At 31.5% G+C, this 17,317-nt stretch overlaps 1 protein-coding gene across 8 annotated transcripts; it reads right to left on the bottom strand.

The window, feature by feature from the left end:
• Nucleotides 1–533: 533 nt before the first annotated feature.
• LOC107918206 (general transcription and DNA repair factor IIH helicase subunit XPB1-like) lies at nt 534–5,841 on the bottom strand. Of its 8 annotated transcripts, none has more exons than XR_001689968.2 (10): nt 5,504–5,841; nt 5,377–5,410; nt 5,175–5,250; nt 4,886–5,079; nt 4,534–4,697; nt 4,381–4,453; nt 3,804–3,856; nt 3,381–3,698; nt 2,004–2,131; nt 534–1,562 (listed from the first exon to the last, which is right to left on the bottom strand). XR_001689968.2 is itself a non-coding variant. In XM_016847747.2 (5 exons), exons 1-5 carry the CDS (start codon nt 5,521–5,523, stop codon nt 4,215–4,217), a joined length of 345 nt encoding a protein of 114 aa, XP_016703236.1. In that variant the 5' UTR covers nt 5,524–5,830; the 3' UTR covers nt 4,074–4,214. The 8 variants fall into 8 exon arrangements, 1 of the variants encoding a protein (XP_016703236.1); XR_001689974.2 differs by having other exon boundaries at nt 3,387–3,698; nt 5,175–5,256; nt 5,504–5,825; XR_001689971.2 differs by having other exon boundaries at nt 534–1,576; nt 5,175–5,256; nt 5,504–5,824.
• Between the last annotated feature and the right edge of the window lie 11,476 nt (nt 5,842–17,317).

Raw genomic sequence — 17,317 nt, 5'->3', positions numbered from 1 at the left:
TTGATATGTGAAGTGAGAATGAGATATGAGATTTGAAGGCATGAACTTAAGGTTCATGAATTGATCAAAAATGCAAATTGTTGATATATGCACTGCAGCAAAATTGACTTTTAGCGGTGTTTTTTAAGATCTTTTAAGCACCGCTAAAACTATTTGCGGCGTTTTTACAAGCGTCGCAAAAAACGCCGCTATATTTTGCGGCGCTTGTTTAAGAAAACGCCACTAAAGGTCATGAAATTTAAAAAAAAAATTATAAAATATTATAAAGGTCATGAAAAATATAAAAAATTTAAAATTCATTATCAAAATATTGAGAAGAATAATATCCATGATATAAATATAAAAATTTTCTATTAAAATTCATTATCAAATTAAATTTTCTATTAAAATTTTAACTTTAAAACTAAATATAAAAATTAATGAATTTAAATTTAAAATTTAAAATAATAAATTAATAACGCAATTAAAATCCAAAAGTTAGAACTCAAGTTATCTTAAATATTAAAATAAAAATAAAAATTTATAAACAAAACTAAAATAAATAATAAAAATTAGATTAAATATAAAGATATCAATAAAATAAGATATTATAATGAAGTTACTTAAATGAAATAAGGACTTAAATCATAACCATGTAAAATATAAGATTTGAATATCCATTCCCATGTGAAATATCAACATTGATTATTTAAATTGATTAAGCTGCTAATGAATATTCTCTTTTTTAAGTCAAAATTACAATTCATGTTTTTCTTCTTTCAACTCAAATAAAAATAAAAGGTTGAAAACAAAACAATTAAATAAAAATAGAATAATTAGTTGACACGAGATTATTATTAAATATATGTAAATATGCAAGTAGACTATTACAAAACTGGGTGTAGTTTTTGATCAACTAATTAGTTGATCCTACTGCAGGTTCTATCTATAATCTGCTTAACTAACATACAAACATAATGTACTCTAATACTTTTTTGCACATAAAATATTTGAAACTCACACCTGAATTCGGATTCAGAGCACATATAGTGTCAACTGCATGTTGATCAATATCATTCTTATTCGCTGCTGCAATGCCTCCCACATGCATTTGTAGAGGTAGGAGCCAGCCATTATGTGCCTTCTGCAAATTGTTCTTGGACCGCAATCTAGTGTAGTTGGTTTTTCTTGTTCCATTTGCCACCAATCAAAACATAAAAGAGCTATATTATGGTAACTCCATTAGCTTACACAGTAAATTATAGCTCGCATGTTTCAAAGGTATGATTCAATCAGTGGGGATTCTAGTAAAATAACAGTCGTTAAGAAGGCAAATTGATGATAAATTAGATAGGAGCAGAGAATATATACTATATTTTATCTGAACAAATGTTCTCTTCTTCAAATATATTGGAATGAATAATGATTAATTTGCATCATCAACGCTAGTGAAAATCCATAAAGAAAAAAAATGATAGTTAGAATGAAGCATAAAATTAGCTTAATTCTGCTGGGCAAAATTAGACAACTGCATCCCAAACACCATCAGTAGAGGTAATCATCCTACCACCAGCCGTAGACAACTGCAGAAAATAGGCTAGTTGGTAAAAGAAAACAATTAATAACAATCAAGAAAATGTCTTCTAATTTTAGATAAAACACTAGTTCAAGCAGACCCTTTTAAAGAAAACTGATTAAGAAAGAAAATTCCAAATGCAAAAGCACTTCAACGTGCAAGTATAGCACCCATGAGGATACAGATATGAAATTAATGGCTCTACTATGGACTTAATGATCACAAATTCAGAAATGTTACTGGTTTGGAAGTTCGAGGAACTCCATTACAGCCAAGTACATATCCAATCTCTTAAAACAGTGGCATAAGGGAAAAAATTAACATATAAAACTTATGCCAAGATGAACAAGGGTTGAGTATTTCAATTTAAAATTGTGGAAGACCAAAAGCAGCAGCTGATAAAAGTAAATCACATTTTAACGAGGCAAAGATGAAGCATAAGCAGTACCTCTCTTTCCTTGATTTCTTCCTTGAGAATAAGCTGCACTTGTATTTTGAAACATGTAGCAATGAAATAAGTTCTTGGGTGAGACCCCGACTTTGTGTTCCAACACTCTCCCCTAACTCAAGTAATTCCTAAAGAGATAAATGTAATCATGAATGATTAATAAAAAAAATAAAGAAACAATTCACAAATGCTAAATTATTGTGTTTTAACCTATTAAAATTAAGCAACGATTTCAACTAAGTCTATGGATGAGTATGGACTAGTTTGGATTGGTTTTAAGGAATAATCACATCAAACCAAAATATTTTGGTTTCCGAAATTTTGAATTCAAATCAATCTAAATTATAACAAAAATCAAACAAGCAAATCAAAATATTTAAATGAGATTGTAAGGAACCTATAATGAATAAAGAGGATGACCATGGAACAGGACCAGTATATAAAATAAAGTAGATATAAATAATGTTTATATACAATGAAAATTAGACTTGAACCAAAAATTCGTAAATTAAAGAAAGTTTATATACTCAATTACTCATGAACAAGCATGAATCAATGGTAAAGCTTGGAGAGTACTGGTTTGAAAAAATGTCAAAAGAGTTTGAGTGTCAGCATATAGGAAAAAATGTCAATTGTTGTTAATCTATTCATGAATCCACTGATCTTTATTTACAAATAAAAGATTAGTAAGCTTGCAACATATATTAAACTCATAACCATACAACGATAAGAAAAGAAAAATTTGACTTCCTAGTTTCTCACAATAACTTCTCTTATATATTTCAATCTTTTAAATATCTTTGTGATTGTTTTCAATATTCTTGCTTAATCATTTGAGCTACCACTTACCAACAGCCTTTACAAAGCCAATTTTTTTGTTAAGAAGCTTTTTTTCAAATATATATACATATATTCTTGCCTTTATATGAATATCTTAAAAGTTCTATTTTTTTCTCAAAATTCAGATGTTCTTTTTGATGTCTCTGTTTAGTGCTAGATAAATTAGCTTATCTTAACCGCTTATGAAAAAATTTTCTTTTTACAAAACTTAAAACTAGATACTTTTGCTTATTGAGATTTTATAATGAGGAATAAATTGATAACAGATTTGAAATTTATGAATAGCTAAAACTAATGCATTTCATGAGATTTTTATTTTTTAATTGATATATTGTTTGTATATATCTTTTATATACACAATTTTGAAGAAATACTAGAAACAAAAATATAAAAATATATAATTTTAGTTGGCCCTTTCAAATAAAATATCGATATCCAATACTATTAAGTGCACAAGTTAAATCAAGTTATCAGGACAGGCAAACTAAAAGATATAAATTACATTATGCAAGTAGATTATGAAAGAGTAAGGCAAACCTTTACTTGCTTTACGTATGGTACAGGAACAATGAACTCCCCAATATCCATATCACCAATGGATCGTGAAAGTTTCATATGGGATGACTTCAGGTGGAATGGAATATAATGGAAGTAATGAAGTGTAGTTTTGAGGGTCAGGGTAAGAAGCAGGAAAAGTATAAGGCAGCTCAAATGCATTCCAGTAGCATTCAAGACCATCTGCAGCAGCAAGCTGAGTCTCACTCTCAACTTCAACTATTTTTTTTCATTCATTGGCACATCAGTTTGCCAGTTGAAATATGAACTCATAACCATGGTACGTAGCTATTGAAAATGCTGCAAAAAAAAGAAAGAAAAGAAAGAAATTTATATTACAGGAGACCCAAAGTAGCAAAAGATTACAAAAAATTAAAAAAAGGGTAAAAGAGAAGCTTAACATACCTGAAATAGAAGAAGAGAACAGTGAAAAATCAGTTTTAGTGCTTATTGACTACCTGTTGAGTTTGAGACAGGAAAGATTTTTAGAAGACCAAACTTTATAAAAAAAAGAAACTGTAAAAATTATATAAAAAGCTAATAAAATTTTAGCTAAAATAAAAAACTTCAAGATTTTAATATTTTAGATTTAAGTATATAGTTTCTTTTTCTAAATTTATTCAGGTTGTGTTTTTTTAATTTTTAAATTTAAAGGTAACATAAAAATATGGAAATAAAAATAAAAATATCAATTACAAATTATTTTTAATTTTCATCACTGGAAGATCATATGAAGTTAGAAATTGAAAAGATTTAACCAAAAAATATATTCATGTCACATATAAAGACTGTAGTTCTACGAGTTGCACAACGGCATTATCTAGTTATGCAGTAAAGAGCTTTCCTTGTTTCACCTTTTGTATATTTCTCCTAGTTACAGGAAACCAAATACCCTAGTAAGAGAGGTGGAAGCGTGAAAGGGCAGTATTTTCTATTAACTAATCTTCTATATTCAAAGAAAACATAATCTGCTGATGAATACCTTTGAGAGGAAAATAGTGTTCACATCACGACTAGTCTTGAATGCCTGGAGAATTTTAGTCCTCCCAAGATGGCTGCACATTACAAGGGAACACTGACACAACAATATAAAAATAATACAAAAAGGACAGAGCAATTGATGTTCACAAATAACCTGGTAGCACCATAGATCATAGGCTTGCGTAGCTTCATTGCATACTCAACCAGTACAAAAAGATTGTCAGCAAAGACAATTATCTTATCACCACGCTCTCCTTCATGGAACCATATGAGAAACTCACATGCCCTGAACTTATTAGGATTCATCACATAAAGTGCCTGAAATGCAAGAGGCAACCATTAGATGTGTAAGTATAAGAACGGTAAGGTTAACTGTTGGCTACTAGTGTTATTAAAAAAGAAAAAACAAAATTAGCATGACTGAATTCCAAATCTGTGCAGTCAAATTTAACACCAAAACTTGTTAAGAACCAACAAATTAAGGTGAACTATTTAGATAACTGAACCTGTTTCTTCTTGGAATTTTCTTTATTAAAATATTTAGCAAAAAACTCCTTTGTTGTCGGGCACCAGACTTCAGCGCACTGAACATTTGCTATGAACCCTCCTTTTACTAGATCCAGCCAATTTGCTTAATATAATTTGGGGCCAATAAGGAAGTTCAAATCTGTAATTCTTTCATCGTCTCTCACAAGTGTGGCTACAAAAAAGGATTTAGATATTTTATTTTAAATATTCACATGTAAGAGGTAGCTGGGAGCTAGAGATGCATCAAAGCAAAAAACAATAGAGTACCAGTAAGCCCTAGTTTGCAATGGGATTTGGTGATACTAATGACTTTCCTAAACATGTGAGCAGGGACAACGTGCACCTACACCTTACATGAAAAGAATTGAATACAAATAGAATCACAATCAATCCAATCCCATGAAATTCAAAGAAAAATACAGCAGAACCTTAGGGGGGAAAACAAATAAGCAAGAGAACAGATGCATACCATTGGGAATATCTTTAAGCTGAGTACCACGACCCTGAAAAGCAAATCAAAATTAAAAAAACAATCATAACACAAAGAAAATTACTTGAATGAAACTAGATCCTTAACCCCAGAAAAGAAAGCATACCTTTTCACTTCCCTCTTCATTTTCTTTATCTATCACCTCCTCTTCCTCCGATTTCTCGTCATTTAGGGTTTTCGTCACCATAGAAATCACCGGTAAAATTAAAAGGAAACTGCACTTCCCTTGAAAGCCTAGAATTAAAAGAAACCCTAACAGATCGAGAGAAAAGGAGTAGCTATGGTGGGTGAATTTAGTGCAGTGAAATGAAAAGGAAAAAGAAGTGTGATTGGTGTAGGTGTATTGACTTGGTGTTGCTGGAAATGGGAAATTTGGGGGCAAATTTTGAGAGTTATTTGGGGGATTTAGGGACTAATGAGTGGGTAACCAAAAATTGGGGATTTTGATTTCCTTTTTTTTTGTGGCGTTTCCACTAAAAACGCCATTATAGCTTAATTTTTTGTGGTAAAACGCCACTATTACTTAATTTTAAATTTTTTTCATTTTTAACATATTTTTTTTCTATTTTTTTCTTTCAAATTTTTTGTGCTGAGATTATTATCTTTTGGATTTTATTTTTTAAATTTTGAATATTGAACTTTTTAACTGAAATATGGACTAAAATATCAAATATTAAATATTAAATATTTAAGTTTTTTATCTTTTATTTTTTAATTTTTAATTTTTAAATTTTAAATTTTTTTTGAATATTTTTATAATTTTTAAATTAACATATAAAATACAAAAAGAAACTTTAAGAGAAATATAATGGAATCGATGAATTAAAAAAAACAAAATGACACAGCAATATAAGCATTATTCTTTTAAATATGGTCCGCATTAGTTGTTTGGATTTTTATATAAATGGCATTTAATTATATGTATACACCTAAATTTTGATAGAGATATATCTCAGAATTATATATGAATTTTGGTTTAATGTGTAATTGTAGACGTGAAATTCTAATTGTAGTTTAAATGTATAGTTGAAACTTTAATTTTGATTTAATCATACACATTTTAAAAAATAAATACATCAATATATTTTTATATTGGATAAATATAAATATTTATGTATGCAATATATAAATATCAAATGATGTTATATCAAATGATGTTATATTAATAATTGTGTTATTAATTTACAAGAACTGGATCAAATTAAAGTTCATGTATACAATTGCACACTAAACCATTGTTAGAAAAAGAAACATTTACCGGAGATTTTGGATTTCGAATTGGGGAAAAATGGGTGATTATTTTAAGGATTCGGATTAGGGAAAAGGGGGAAATTATCTCTTACATAATTTAAACTTTAATCATAAATTTAATATATTAAAATTAATATTATCTCTTTTACAATTATATAATAAATTATTTAATAAATAAATTACAAAATATTAAATAATCTAAGCCTTAAACACCTAACCCCTACCCCTTAAACCCTAAATCATAAACATAATCTTTAAACCCTAAAAACCTAACACTTAACCCTTAACCCCTAAACCTTAAACCTCAACCCTTAAACCATAAACCATAATCCCTAAACCCATAATCCATAAATCTTAAAATAGTAACTCATACACTTTAAACCCTCAACTATATACCCTAAACCATAAACCCTAAACTATAATGATAATTAATTCAATATTTTAAAATTAACACTATCTCTTTTATAATTATATAAGAAAATATTTATCATATAAATTTAAAAACACTAATTAATTTAAACCCTAAACTCCTAATCCCTAAACCCTAAACCATAAATCCTAAAACATAAACCTTGAACCATAAACCACTAACCACTAACCCTTAACCCTTAACACCTAAACCTTAGACCCCAACCCTTAAACCACACTTAAACTATAATCCCTAAACCCATAATCCATAAACCTTAAAATAGTAACTCATAAACATTAAACCCTTAACCATATACTGTAAATCCTAAACTATAATGATAATTAATTCAATATTTTAAAATTAATACTATTTCTTTTACAATTATATAAGAAAATATTTAACATATAAATTAAAAAATAATTAGTCATATACCAAAAATCTTTAAAATTATTTTAAATAATAGTATTTTATTTTTTGTGGCATTTTTCAAAAAGCACCACTAAAGCCACTAAAAGCTTAAGACAAAATGATGGTGTTTCTCAAAATTCTTTTGTGGTGTTTTTCAAAAAATGCCGCTAAAGCCACTAAAAGCTCAATACAAAACGACGACGTTTTGCAAAATTCTTTTGCGGCGTTTTTTTAAAAACGCCGCTAAATGTGTACATATAGCAATGTTTTTAAAAAAGCGCCGCTAATACTAATCTTTAGCGGCGTTTTTAAAAAGCGTCGCTAAAGCTACTAAAGGCTTTAAATTTTTTGCGGCATTTTTTGTAAAGCGCTGCTAAAGATCGAGTATTAGCAGCGTTTTTTAAAAGGTACCGCTAATACTTGATCTTTAGCTGCGTTTTTTGAAAAGCGCCGCTAATGCTCGTTCTTTAGCGGCTTTTTCATTCAAACGCCGCTAAAAACCTATTTTGCTGTAGTGATGATATCTGTTGATAGACTATTATAAATGAAATATTAAATTGATTGTAAAATTTGTTCTTATGATTTTCTATATTACAAGTTGATGTGATAATTTATTAATGTTATATAATTTGAATTATGGTAATACCGCTGACTATAGACATGCTTAGCATACGGTTGTTCTGTGCGCAGTTCAGTAGAAGTCAAAAGTCCCAGTTTAGCATCCAAATCAATCTTGACTTCAGCACAACTTTGGTGATGTACTTTTCTTTTTTGGTAAATGTGACATGTACCTAGGTTATATACATGGGTCATATGATTTTGGTTATAAAGTATGGATGGTTTGTAATGTTTTGTACTTAGTCTAAGTGAAATGGTAAATAGTATACTATAAAATTTGGTATTAAGTTTAAATGGAAAATGAATGAAGTTATTAATAAGCTTTGAATTATTTTATGAATGTTTAATTATTAAATTATTGTGTTAATGAATTGGATATGATTTAGGTGTATTAAAGTATAAATTGTTTTGGTTGTGCCATTGGTTTTAGATTGGTTGTGGTTTGAAATTGTAGGGGAGGTTAGATATTTATAAAGGGGTTATATTGAGTTCAAATATATATATATATTTACGAAAAATTTTCGGAGTACTTTAACAAGTCCTATTCCACTTCTAATACGTGTTTTGGGCCTCGAGGGTCCATTATAGGGATTTAATGATTAAATTATACTATGTATGTTAATTTATTTATGAATTATTAGTAAATTGTCTAATATGTCCGATAATGCTCCGTAACCCTGTTTCGATGACGGTTTAGGGTTAGTGGGTGTTACAATATTTTATTTATTAGAGTTGTTTCTAGTCGAGTAACCCTTTATTCTTCTTTAGCATTGTATTTATTTTCTTATCAGTTGCTTAGAATCATGCTCTACATCTACATTTTTCTACAATTCTGCATTTCACTATTCTAGGCATTTCATCCAATATTCAGGGCAGTTTCAATTCTCTCCCTCTCTTATGATATTTTTGTTTCTACTGTGTTTATTTATTTTTGTACATTGAGGACAATGTACATCTTAAGTGTGGGGAGGTTATTTATATGATTATTAAAAAATCCCTGAATTATGTCTTGTGTTCAAGTAATTTCCTCATTTTACTAGTAGAATGAATTCTTATCGATTTGTGATTTTTATTAATTTGTTTTAGATTAAATTCATAGGTAATTGTGCATTGATTGTTTAAACTTTAGGACATTAGAGAATCAAGCATGATAAGTCTATTTTCAGAATAATTTTTTTTGCTAGGTTGTTTCCCTAAATTGAAGTATTACCTTGAAGTTTGAAATTTGCAAGATTGATATCAAAAACCATAATTTTTGTGAGATTTTGAGCCTTTAGAGCATAAACTTTTCTTGCTCACTTTATTATTGGTTATGAGTGTGTCAATATTGATTGGTTATTCTAGAACTTGCTTTGATTATACATGTCGAGACCACACATTTGATTTGATATACTAAGATGATAAAGTTACTTAGGTTTTAACCCACTTATCCCAAAAAACCTACCTTTATAATTAACCCTTAGTGAACCCCTTTGAGCCTAATAAATCGTTTCTTGATCTACCCTTAATATTAACCCATAACTCATTCTTTTTGATTCATTGGGAATTTTCTCTATTTTATTGACTCCCTTTTTGTCGAGATTTGATTGGGTCAGTTGCCTAACTATGTTCTTTTGTTTCAGTTGTCAAATTATCTCTTATTATCCATAATTCAAAAAAAGTGAAAAAAATATATGTATATTTATTTTGATTATTACTAGTTCTATGTTATTTGAGCTTAAACAGTTAATTTCACATTTTTAGAAGAAGCTCGTGTTATTATTGATAATTTTGATTGACGTAATTATTCAGCATTAGTTTATTTTTCTATTTAGGTAATTTATCAATTCGATCTCGATTCTAACCTTCTTTTTCAGCCTTTATCCACACCTATAACCCAAGCATCATTACAACCCTTGAAAGACCTTTTGATTTGTGTATTATCTCATTTTATAGTGGTAGAGATGTGATTTTTATGCAAGCCTATGGTAATGACTTTTCATGTTTGACTTTTGAGTGCTTAATTTTTGAACCTTAAACACTCTGAGTGATTTGAGTGAATCTTTAGTGAGGATGTCAATTTTTGTTTTGAATTAAAGGTAATTACTTAGATAAGGGGAAATACCTATGTTTTCATGATTTAAAATGTGTGATTTGGATTGTTTGAATCTTTAATGCTCTTTTAGTTGAATTGTCAATGTATGATTATTTTTGAATTATGACAAAACATTATTGATGAAAATTATGAATTGAGAAAGTTTAATTTTAATTGTGAGTTGAGGATTTTGCTTAAGGACAAGCAAACGCTTAAGTGTGGAGATATTTGATAAACCATAAAAGTAACATGCTTTAATCTCATGCTTAGCATGTTTTTGGATGATTTATTATGTAATTTAGTGAATTTGATGCTTCTAATCCTTTAATTTCATGTTTCTATACTTAAGAGAGCATAGGGGAGCAAAAGAAGCAGAAAATAGGCCAAAAGCAGACAAAACGAGCTACTTTCAGGATCCATATGGCCTAGCCATTCCCACACAGGCTAAACACACGCCCGTGAGAGCTACACAGGCTGGCCATACGCCCATGTGCCAGCCTGTGTCGATTTCGAACCCTATTTCCAAAATACGCGAAAAAAGCCATTTTTTAGTGTTTTTGAGCATTCTAAAGTTTATAAATACACACTAGAAGAGGAGCTAAGAGAGCACGCAGAAAAGAACGAAGAAATTACTCTGAGAATGCCGTCGAAATCAACTCAGAAACAGGATCTTCAAGATTAAAGATCTCCAGTCAACTTCTTTAGAAGTTTTTGGGTTCTTTATGTTTTGTTGTTTTCCTAATTTTGAGATGTTTTTCCCCAAAAGTATGAACTAAATCCCCTAGATATCTAGGGAAGATGAAACCTATGGCGGATCTTGTTATTTAATTTTATGAATTACATGATAAATACTTGATTTCTTGATCTCAATTATGTGTACTTATTCTATATTTTAATGTTTTTAGGATATTAATTCATGATTGATGTCCTTGTTTAAGAGTAGATCTGGCATAATTGAGTGGAGTTGCATGCAATCTTAGAAATAGGACGACATAAATCTACCAGATTAGAATTAAATCTGATAAGGGAATCCATAGATCGAGTTAATGCGACAATAGGGGTTTTAATTAGAAAGAGATTTCAATTAATCAACCTAGAGTCAGTTATTTTTACTCTCGAAAAAGATATTAATATAAATTAGGGATTTCTATGGATCAAGGCAAGTGAATAAATCGTATAATTTAGATTCAGAATAATAAGTGAAGTCTAGGTGGATTCTTTCCTGGATATTGTTTCTCATATTGGTTTATTCGATTAGTTTCTTACTTTATTCTCTGTCAAGTTCTTAGTAATTAGTTTAATTTTAGATTAAAAATAACCCTTCAATTTATTGGCTAGATAATAAAAAGATAGTAAGTACTAGTATTTTTAGTCCTCGTGGATATGATATTCCCGACTCACCAGCTATACTATTATTTGATAGGTGCGCTTGGCTTTATTGTGATTTTAGTTAGTTAAGTGAATCATCATCACAAGGCCATGTGCCAGATTGTGTGGGCCACACGAGTTAAGTTAGGTAGGTCGTGTGGATCACACGGGCATGTGGATCCATTTTCAGTAAAATTTAATTTGGGTCATGTTAGGAGTGCGTTTTTGGGTTAGCTACTTTATAGGGTCTGTTATGTGATATGTATGATTTCAATATATGAATTTTACAGTATTGATATTGTATGTTTAGCATCTAAAAGCATGTCAGTAGTATAAATTATGTATCTGATTTGTAAATAGGAGTATTCTGTTAGCATGTTTCTGATTTGTTAAAGCATGATTCATCTGTGAGCATCTGAGTATGTATTATGTTTCAGCATGTGCATTGGTGTGGGATAATTATGTGACGTAGGAAGTGTTGACACTTTAATGATCTGCACTATCTGGTTGTTTAACCACATATGTTTTAGTGGCTTGACCACACTTATCTGATTCTAGTGGATTACCGCATTATTTTTGGTAGCCTTGATTGCACATTTCTGTATAGTGACATATGATCACTTATTTGATATGTGGGGTTGGATGTGTATTTACTACCCTAATTGGTGTGTAGAGGATGTGGGTAGGATCTGTATCTAATATGTGAAATATGTTGCATCATATGTTATGCCATGCCATCTGAATCTGATCTGCTTATAATGTTGCATTGTATAAAATTGCCCTGCCATCTGTGTCTGTTCAGTTATCGAATATGTGTGATTATCTGATATCTGTTGTATGCATGAGGTTTGAGTTGCGCACTAAGCTTTGTTAGCTCACCCTATTTTTTTTTATCTTCTTAGGTAATTAGCAAACTTAGGACTGAGGGCGTGCAAGAGCTCTAATTGGATTCTCAATTAATAAAATGAGACGGTTTATGTTTTTAAATTTAACTCTGGACTTTTTGGTCTGTTTAAATATTTTGGACTTTATTTTCAGTTTTTATTGGGTTTTCTACTGGACTATGCTTTTGATAAATTGCAAAATTATTTGTTTTTACATTTTGAAATTGCACTTTACAAATTATCAACTCTGAAACTTATGCTGCGAAACTAAGTAACAAATTAACTGTTTTTCTACTAAGTAAATAAGACTTATGCGTATTGTAACACCCCGTACCCGAGACCGTTGCCAGAGTCGAACACGAGGTGTTAACAGACTTATTTCATTGATTTACACAGTTCATTTTAAAATTTCCAGACAAGCTGGTTAACTGCATCACAGTCACTTTAAAAGCCATATCTCGAGTTCCAAAACTCGAAACCTGATTCCGTAAATTTTTCCTGAAACTAGGCTCATATATCCATCTACAATTTTTTTTCTAGAATTTTTGGTAGGGCCAATTAGTACAGTTTATTAGTTAAAGTCTCCCCTGTTACAGGGTTCGACTACTCTGACCTTCATGCATTACGACTTAGATATCTCCCTGTACATGGCTTCAATACTTATGCCGTTTGTTTCTAATGAAACTAGACTAAAAAAGGAATCTGTACATATAAAGCATGAATTCTAATTATTTCTGGTTAATTTATAGTAAATTTCCAAAGTCAGAACAGGGGATCCAGTAACCGTTCTAGCCCTGTTTCACGAAAACTTAAACATCTCAAAAAATACGGCTCATATGGTCGTTTTGCTTCTTCCATAAGAAAATAGACTCATCAAGGTTCGATTAAATAATTTATTCAGTATTTAATTACATTCCTACTATTTTTAGTAAATTTTCAAACTCACATCACTGCTGCTGTCAGCATCTATTTTAAGGTAAATTTAACCTATTTCATAGTTTCCATGATTCAACTAGCCATTGACATACATAACACCAAATATGATCGTGATTAACCATTCCAATGGCTAGTCATTGCCAAGCATTTCCACACCTCTCAATAACCATATATATACAAAATGATTTTAATACTATGCTCAAAATATTTAAGCCATTTTCGCATGGCTATCCGAATATATACATATTACCAAAGGTACTTGACTAACAACAAAGGGCAGTCCTATACATGCCATTATCAAGGTTCAACCAAAAGAGTACCAAAAGGGCTTTGATAGTGTGGGCGACTTTGACCTTGACACTCCCGAGTTCGATAGCTGACGAACCAAAATCTATAAAACAGAGAATCAAAGAAACGGAATAAGCATTTAATGCTTAGTAAGTTTGAGTAATGAAATCATGCACAACTGAAGTATAGCATTCATATGACTAAACGAATAATTTCATACACACATATTCTCAAAATCACACCTACTTCACATTTCCAACCCTTATATTCATACATAAGGAATCAACTTGGCTAAAGGCCGGAAGCTTGTTAATCGATTGAGCGAATACTATTTTAAAAGGAATCAACTATTCCAACGCATATACGAAACATACCACATCGTTTGGATTTTACGAGCATATTAATTGAAATTATTACAGCAAGATCGCTCACTTCCAAACCCAAGTACCTTCGGGATTTAGCCGGATATAGCAACTCGCACAAATGCCTTCGGGTCTTAGCCTGGATATAGTCAATAGCACAAATGCCTTCGGGACTTGGCCCGGATATAGTCACTAGCACAAATGCCTTCGGGACTTAGCCCGGATATAGTCACTAGCACAAATGCCTTCGGGACTTAGCCCGGATATAGTCACTAGCACAAATGCCTTCGGGACTTAGCCCGGATATCATTCGAATAATCATGCACATATATCAATAAATCATGACACATCCATATTTCATTTTCATTACTAAAGCTCAAACACAAGACACTTATCAAACCTTACCAATTTTGGCTCAATAGCTACATACAAGGAACATGATTTTGATTGGCTTTATAACATGATCTCTATACACATTTGGCTACCTGTCATAGGTATAAACTAATCACCTCAAAATATCATTCAAGTAGAATCATTGTATCTCCGTTTATTCGTTATGCTTATATGTCATGACTTAATCAAATCATAAACTAAGTTTCATTACTCGAAGACTTACCTTGGATGTTGTCGAACGACCTCAACGGCTATTCAATTACTTTTCCTTTCCTTTATCGGATTTAGTCCCCCTTTGCTCTTGAGTTTAATTTAACAGATAAATTGATTTAATCATTTCGAACATCAAAGAGAAATTCAAGGTACTTAGCCCATATATATATTAGGCATTAGAGTCATATATATATGAAATCATGAATCAAATTCAACATATTAGCCAATGTTCTCCTTTAGCCGATTATCTAAGTCAAGATAAAGCCATCAATATGCTTACCTATAGCCGAACGTACAACATCAATCTATGTATTCATTCATGTGGCCGAATATGCATATTCCAATATGATATCATTTCCATTTCATCTAACACTTAACATTTACCACATATCAATTAACTAACCTTTTTTTTTTATAATTACAAGACTCTTCATCTATTCATGCTCTCATATTCGGTCATCCATGCCTATACTAACCATATAACCAAAAATTCTAAGTTTAAACACAATACAACATTTTAGCACCATGGCCGAACACTTCATGAAGTTGCTAAGACCTACCCTTTTCAAATTCTCACACATACTCACCTCCAATCCTTTTTATTAAGCACTCAAACTCAATCATTTTCATACCTCATCATTTCAATCACTCACACGACATGTGTTCAACTCATTAGACAAATCTATGTTTGGCCATTGTACCCATGAGCATTAAAATTTATAATTTGACTAACTTAAACCCTTTTCTTCAACAATTCTTCCTAAAACATAAAGGCTATAACCCAATCTCATCCTTTAATAACTAAAACCGAATGCTCAAACCATCACCAAGATTTCAAAATTTTGACATGGGTTATGTAAGAAATTAGCTAATCAACTAGAAACAAGCTTAAAATTTAAAAAAATCTAACACAACTTACTAACCTCCCTTAAGCTTAAAGTGACCGAAACCTTCTCTTCTTTCTTTCTTCAATTCGGCCAAGAAGAATAAAAAAGGATGAACCTTTTTTTTTTCTTCTAGTTACGGCAAAATGGGGGAGCAAGGATGAAACAACTTTGGTTTCTCCTCCCACTCCCCTCATATTTTATTGTTCTTAACACAACATGTTATCACAAAATGTTTATAATATGTTTTACCCATCACATTTTGTCTATCCTCATTGTCATGGCCGGCCACTACTATCAAAGTGGGGAAATTGACATGCAAGTCCACCCTTTTGGATTACATGCACTAATAGATCCTTATAGATTAACCTATCACATTTCAAAAGTGTCACACATAAGTCCTATTAACTAAATTCACATGCAATTAACAAAATCGAAGCTTAAAACTTTCACACACTCATATTCACATATTTTAGACAATAAATATTATACTCAAATACTTCGGGGACTCGGTTTAGCGGTCCCGAAACCACTTTCCGACTAGGGTCAATTTAGGGCTGTCATAACTCTCCCCCACTTAAGAAATTTTCGTCCCCAAAATCTTACCGGTAAATAGGTTTGGGTATCATTCTTTCATAGAGTTCTCGGTTTCCCAAGTAGCTTCTTCGACCCCGTGTTTGAGCCATAACACCTTTACTAACGGAATCTTTTTGTTTCGCAACTCTTTCACCTCACGAGCGAGGATACGAATCGGTTCTTCTTCATAACTCAAGTCAGATTGAATTTCAACCTCTGATGGATTAATTATGTGCAATGGATTAGATCTATAACGTCGAAGCATCGAAACATGAAAGACGTCGTGAATCATTTCAAGTTCCGGGGGTAAAATCAATCTATATGCAACTGGACCAACTCGTTCGGATATTTCATATGGCCCAATGAACCTCGGACTCAGTTTGCCTTTACGGCCAAATCTGAGTACCTTTTTCCAAGGTGAAACCTTAAGAAACACTTTGTCTCCCGCCTGATACTCAATATCTCTTCGTTTTAAATCCGCGTACGACTTCTGACGATCTGATGCTGCCTTCAGACTCTCACGAATTATTTTTACTTTCTGCTCAGCATCTTTAATCAAATCAACTCCGAAAATTTTACTCTCACCGAGTTCGGTCCAAAACAATGGTGTACGGCATTTACGACCGTACAAATCCTCGTAAGGTGCCATCTTAATGCTTGATTGAAAACTATTGTTGTAAGCGAATTCAATCAAAGGTAAATACCGCTCCCATGAACCATTAAATCGAGGATGCAACATCTCAACATATCCTTAAGTATCTGAATTATCCACTCGGATTGACCATCAGTTTGTGGATGAAAAGCGGTGCTAAAATGCAACTTGGTACCCAAGGCTTCTTGCAATTTCTTCTAAAATCGCGAGGTGAACCTCGGATCTCTATCCGACACAATAGAAATAGGTACCCCGTGTAATCTCACAATCTGAGAAACATACAATTCAGCTAGTTTATCCAATGAAAAATCCGTACGTACGGGGATAAAGTGAGCCGACTTAGCCAGTCTATCAGCAACAATCCAAATCGCATCTTTCTTACTTGCCGACACTGGCAACCCAGATACAAAATCCATCGTGATTCGATCTCATTTCCATTCAGGTATCATGATCGGCTGAAGTAAACCTGTAGGCACTTGATGTTCCGCTTTCACTTGTTGACACATTAAACACTTCGAAACAAATTCGGAAATGTCTCGTTCACCAAAACTGACGCCTCAGATCGTTGTACATTTTCGTACTCCCCGGGTGAATTGACATTCGG

This window comes from Gossypium hirsutum, chromosome A01, assembly GCF_007990345.1.
Source record: "Gossypium hirsutum isolate 1008001.06 chromosome A01, Gossypium_hirsutum_v2.1, whole genome shotgun sequence".
Taxonomy (NCBI): Eukaryota; Viridiplantae; Streptophyta; class Magnoliopsida; order Malvales; family Malvaceae; genus Gossypium; species Gossypium hirsutum.
The sequence above is the reverse complement of the archived record's forward strand: the minus strand, read 5'-3'. Positions and strand labels throughout refer to the sequence as shown.